This window comes from Lissotriton vulgaris, chromosome 2_2 (assembly GCF_964263255.1).
Source record: "Lissotriton vulgaris chromosome 2_2, aLisVul1.2, whole genome shotgun sequence".
Taxonomy (NCBI): Eukaryota; Metazoa; Chordata; class Amphibia; order Caudata; family Salamandridae; genus Lissotriton; species Lissotriton vulgaris.
In genome coordinates this window covers 180,388,043-180,394,042 of record NC_141688.1, presented here as the reverse complement: position 1 = coordinate 180,394,042, position 6,000 = coordinate 180,388,043, and the positions used below count along the sequence as shown (strand labels likewise).

At 47.5% G+C, this 6,000-nt stretch overlaps 1 protein-coding gene across 1 annotated transcript in view; it reads left to right on the top strand.

Moving 5' to 3' along the window:
* Positions 1-898: 898 nt before the first annotated feature.
* The window catches only part of SLC17A6 (solute carrier family 17 member 6), a 404,282-nt gene continuing 399,180 nt past the window's right edge, over positions 899-6,000 (top strand). The window contains exons 1-2 of the mRNA XM_086959494.1: positions 899-2,106; positions 5,735-5,987. Coding sequence (XP_086815620.1) covers positions 2,021-2,106; positions 5,735-5,987 — 339 coding nt within the window. The 5' untranslated portion in view covers positions 899-2,020. The remainder of the gene's footprint in view (positions 2,107-5,734; positions 5,988-6,000) is intronic.

Here is a 6,000-nt window from a genome sequence, read left to right as displayed (position 1 = left end):
GTTGCCATAGCACCCACGCGCAGGAGCTGATCAACCTTTTCCGTGCAGGGCGCACCTCCCAAGTCCCAGAGAAAGTTGTGCGTGGAAACCAGGGCGGGTGAAGAACTCTCCAGGCGGTGGATGGCGCACGCTGCTTCGGCACAGGCTGGGAATTATCTGAGATGCGAACAAGAAAGGGCACCAGGCCGCTGGTTAAGACAGGCTCCAGCGATGCAAACACGGCCGGCTCCTTTTCAGATAACTTTTCTGTCCACATAAAGGGAAAGCCCGATGAGGACCGCGCATTGAGCTATCCGTGGTTCTGATATATTTCTTCCAGGGACACGAAGTTCTTTTAATGTTCAGTCCAATGTGCACAGTTCAAACGCCCAGCTTGTCGGTGCGCAGTCCATATTGCCGAAACACAGCCCAGTACTGCCCTGTCGGTGGCGTGCGTCGAACCCCAGCCTCTCAGTGCGCAGTCCATAGTGCCGAGATATAGCGTAGTGCCCAGCCCGTGACGCGCTGAGGAGCCCAACCTTAAAGTGCGCAGTCCATAGTGCCGAGACATAGCGTAGTGCCCAGCCCGTGACGCGCTGAGGAGCCCAACCCTATAGTGCGCAGTCCATAGTGCCGAAACACGGCCCGGTGCCATGCCTGAGATGCGAGAGGAGCCCGAGCCAACTAGTGCCCAGTATATAGCGGCGAAACACGGCCCAATGCCCAATCTGTGAAGCGCGGACAAGCCCGGCCCCCTCCGTGCACACCCCATAGTATCGAAACAGGGTACGCGTATGTGCAGCAACTTCCCACTGTGTGGTAGTGAAGCAACAGAGCCCGGTGCCCTGCCTGTGACGCGCGGAGAAGTCCCAGTCTCTCCGTGCGCAGTCCATAGTGAAGAAAGAGGGCCCTGTGCCCTGCCCGTGACGCGCGGAAGAGCCCAGCCAACCGGTGCGTAGTAGACAGTGCCGAAGCACGGCCCATTAGTGTCCCTGTAAAGCCCCGAGGCACCCATGCCTCTCTGTGCGCAGTCCATGCTGCCGAAATAAGCTCAGTGTCCAACCTGTGACTCTCGGAGGAGCCCAGCCCCTCGGCGCGCAGTCCATATGGCCGAAACAAAGCCTACTACCTATCCTGCACCTCGCTGAGCTGTCCGTAGTAAAGAAACACTGTCCATTGCCCGACCTGTGCCCCGGAGGAGCCTCAGCCTCTCAGGGCAGAGTCCATAGAGCCGAAACATTGCCCAGTGACACAATCGAATGCCCTGCCAGTGAGGCGCCGAGGAGCCTCTCGCAGGGCGCTGTCCGTGGTGCTGAATGACCCGCTTCAATCCTCTGCCCAGTAAGCGCAAAGGAACCTACGCCTGCCTCGGTGCGCTGTCCTCGGTGCTGAACCGCTGCGCGGCTGCCTTGCTAAGCAGTGTTTGCAGTGAGCTGCTGTTCATTATTCCAGGATTTCCCAAGCATGCGACCCACCCACCCAAGGAATATTAAACTAATGAATTCATAACAGGCAGTGCCATTTCCGGTCTGCTGCAGCCTTTGCTTCTGTGAATGCATTTCTGTCTGGAAAGAACCAATTTACACGGAGCTCGAATCTACTTTTTTGGCAGTATTCTTTTTCAACCCTTACTTGTCTTTGCAGTCACGATTGACGTCCTTTCCACGGAGAAATAAGGATCTCTCTAAACCGGATGTGTAAATGCGCAGCTCTCTGACAAGCAGGGGTCTGGCACGGATGAGCCTACCTGCGCCTACAGTGGGAGCCGCCTGCGCTGCGCGCACCACTTTGTAACTGCGCCTCTGAACTGCCTTTTGCGAGCAGGGAATCCGTGGGCTGCATGCAGACGGGCAGGTCTCTCTCGCCACACTCCCCCTGCCTGTCTGCCTCTGGAGGTGCTCGGCGGTGGACCCCTGCAAGGAGCTCACGCTTACAACCAAAATGAGCACCTGTGCCTGTTTGTAGCGCCTCACACCTGAATCATTTTTAAAAACACAAGCAACTGCACAGACCGCGACAGACAGCCCCGCCAGCCGCAAAGATGAAGGCTGTGACGCAACGGGTTTTGGAAACCGGGAAGACGGAGATGAAGAATTTAGCGGGGAAATCGCTCGGCAAGCTCTACAGGTAAGGGGGCAGCCCACTTTCCTTATGCAGGGGACGGCGATGCTGCAAGACGGTGCGTGTGGTGCATGCACGCGAATGTCTGGAGGCTCTGTGCACACCTTGCTTTCCAAATCTAAGAATAAAATACTGCATGCGCAGAGACGTTGTATTTCGCCCACCGCGCTCATAAGTATAAATATTCTAGCCACCAGAAAGGTGCTAAAACACAGATTTATTGTGTAGCAATTCAAAAATATTAGGGAACATTGGAAACGGTGTGTTTTTTTTATAACTGAGTACTAAAACTCAAAGAGAGAGAATTAATTTCTGAAAGATCGTCCAATGTGGTGCTGTACGGTTTTAAGATACCCTGGCACACTTAGAGGTGTTCACGGTAGCTCACTCGTGCACTCTCTAACTCGCTCAGTCAGAGTCACCCATTCCGCTTTTGTAAGACCGCAATGCATTCAGTCCTCGTGAATAATTAATCACTTTCCAAGAGGACGTTTTACATTCCCATAATGCCCCGGCGCACACGGGGGAGATGAATGTTAAACAGATGCTCTGGAACGTCTGAATCACGGACACACCTGTGTGGCACGGGCTCTATTTGGGCGGCCATATTGCTTTTATTAATAAAACATGACCTTCAATGTGCAGACTCGACTTAATTATAGCTCTTACAATATATATAGCCCCCTTGAGATGCCTGGGTGCTTGCCTACTTATGATACGTTTTGAAGCCCGGTAATCCGTTAAGTAGCATGTATTTAAGAGTAGTGTGACGTAGGTGAGTAGACATGGCGGACTCGTGCCATTTGCCCTAAGCAGCCGTAGTACACCAGAACGAACCGTCTTGTGTGGACTTGAGGTGGATTGCGCGGAGTAATGCGCAGTACAGGATTTTAGTGTTAAAATGACGTTTAAAAGTTACCGAAACATCATTTACTGCTACCACTGGCAGTATTTATTGCTCAATATGATATATCTTCATAATTATTCGGTAATGATGGGTCTTTATAGTAGTAAACACTGCATTTATTGTTTGTTTTCTTTTTTTAAGTGTTTGCAATATTTTTGAAGAATGCTGTCAGTTTATAAGAGTATTCATTTTGGGATAATACATGCAATGGTTTGAAACTCACAGGCCCCATGTTCTATCTACCCTTGTCAATGAAACGTGAAGGCGCTAGTGGAGAGTGCGGGCTCTGATGGTGCGGCGACGGCCTCATAAGACATTTTACCGAACCTTACACTCGGTTTATATTTTGTGTTATCACACCTCACTGTACTAACAATACATCAAACCGTGCTCCCTATCCTTGTACATCTTCATTCGATTTATTTGAGGGTTATAAGCCTAAAAGCAGCATGGATGGATTCAACGTCATAAAAAAATATCTACAAAATTGATTCTTTTGGCTCGAAATGTATACAGCATAGGAGCTTGTGTGTATGAATTATCGGAACCATGTATTACTGAATTATGGCCCAGAGTCATATGCAATATGAACGTGGATTGCAACATGTGACATATATGGGTATATATGTGTGCGTGTGCGCGGGCACACACACACACACACACACACACACACACACATATATATATATATGTGTGTATATATGTATATATATTCATATCCCAAAACATTAATACTTATATTACACATGACATATTCCCCTGTGCCAACATTTCCAACGATTTATATATTCGGCATCCCATAAGCCGACAATAAAGAGTTTTTGACAACTATTAGGCATGAATCTTGTAATACTTAATTTGTAAGAAAGACAAACGAATTAGTAATAATAATACGTTTTTAAGCGCAGTCTGCCTTCCTTAATCATATTTAGTGTGTAAAACATGGTAGGTTCCTTGTAAAGTGTAGCTACATTGACTTATTCTTTCATGAATATTTCCAAATGCCAATAATTATTTTATTTCACGAATCGACATTAAAAGTGCTCAGAATGCAATACCACTGTCCCGCATTACTGGTAATCGACGGATCACCTGATAATATAATATTGTTTCGAGAAGAGGCCGTTGCAGCTCACGTCGTTGAGTTTCTTTACAATCCATTTCTTGTTCTGTGCTTCTATAAAGAAGACATATATATATATATATATATATATATATATATATATATATATATATATATATATATATATATATATATATATATATATATATATATATATATATATATATTCTAGTAGAGCCATCATATTATCTACGGAAAGTACATTATAGTTATAATGCTATACACGCACAGAACGCTAGTCCTCGAATTACATATTCGAATAATATGGACGGTAATTTTACTTATGAGAAGGGAACAAAATTAGGAATATGTTCTTCTGTTGGTGGCAACAAACTCATTTCTAAAGCATCAAATAAAAGTCAATTATTGACACTAGTCAGTGAGCGCGAATAAAAGCTTTTCTTCCTCGTATTTTGTGTGAGGCATATTTTAATGTTAATTTATTTATAGAATCTGGTAAATATATGTAATGACACCTGCTGTAATGAGGGGCAGTCTGGGCTTTGGGATTAGCATATTAGCCAAGAATGCCACCCATCGTCTCAGGTGCGCCGAATCTCTGTCGGCGTTAGAAGAACTCAGACATTGCTATGTTATGTTGTGATATGTCGTGACATGGTATAAAAAGATAAAGGAACTGGTACACGCAGCGGGGCTTAGGATATCAGGACAGTTGGCGATGTGGGGAGATGCTAGGATTTCACAGGGCTAAATTTCTGCTTAAATATTCCTACATGTCAGATAATGTCATGCCATGCCGCATGCCATTTAATGTGATAGTAAGGTATGTAATTTTATAGAGATATGAACACAGTGGTTGACGCAACAGGGGGCACAGGGTGGCTGGAAGGGTGTCTTGATCTCGTGTGGAGTGAATTTCTGCACATGTAGCTCTATATGTTATGTTGCTATGTCATGTAACATATTGATATGTTGTGTGGAAGAGTCATGGACGGAGCGGCGGACACATCAGATGTCACAGGGTGACACGACAGGTATTATTGGGCATGGATGGCGTGAACACGTGGTCCTGTGTGTTATGTTGGTTTGTTATAGCACCTTATGTTGTGTTATTTTATTGTATAGCTCTAAGAAAGAGCTGTGAGGAAGTGGCAGTTGCAGCAGGGGCACACGAGGTATTGCGCAGGGATGGCAGGGTCTAATAGTCCTTTATCTTATGTTGTTTAAGTCATGTTACGTCATTTGATGATGTTATGTCGCAGTATGTGGCGCAAGTAGGTGTGATACAGGAGGGAGGAAGTTGAGGAAGCAGGAAGGGGCACGTGGTGACAGGACCGGTGGCAGTGGGCAGGGATGCCATGCCTGCCCACTGTGTGAAGACTATTTCACGAACGTGTTGCCCCATAAAGGAGTAAAGTGTTGTGATAAATGTGCATGTTCAGCTTCGTAGAGATACGTGTGAATGGATATGCTGGTTGTTCCCCCTCGTCACGGCCTCGCGGCCTTCTGTTGGAATAACTCCGCCAAGATGGCGGCGCGCACAGGTGTCCGGGCCCTTCAGGTTAGCGCCAGGCTCGCGGGGATCTCGCGCAGGCCCCCTGGTTGCAGACGTTGATTTTGCCTTGTTGTCTTTTTGCTCACAGGGTGCTGGAGAAGAAGCCGAAGGCCGGGGAGACCATCGAGCTGACGGAGGATGGGAAGCCCCTGGAGGTGCCCGAGAAGAAGCCCCCCATGTGCGACTGCTCCTGCTTCGGGCTGCCCCGCAGGTACATCATCGCCATCATGAGCGGCCTGGGCTTCTGCATCTCCTTCGGCATCCGCTGCAACCTGGGCGTGGCCATTGTGGACATGGTGAACAACAGCACCAGACATGTAGGGGACAAGATCATTAAAGAGGTGAGCGCCCCGA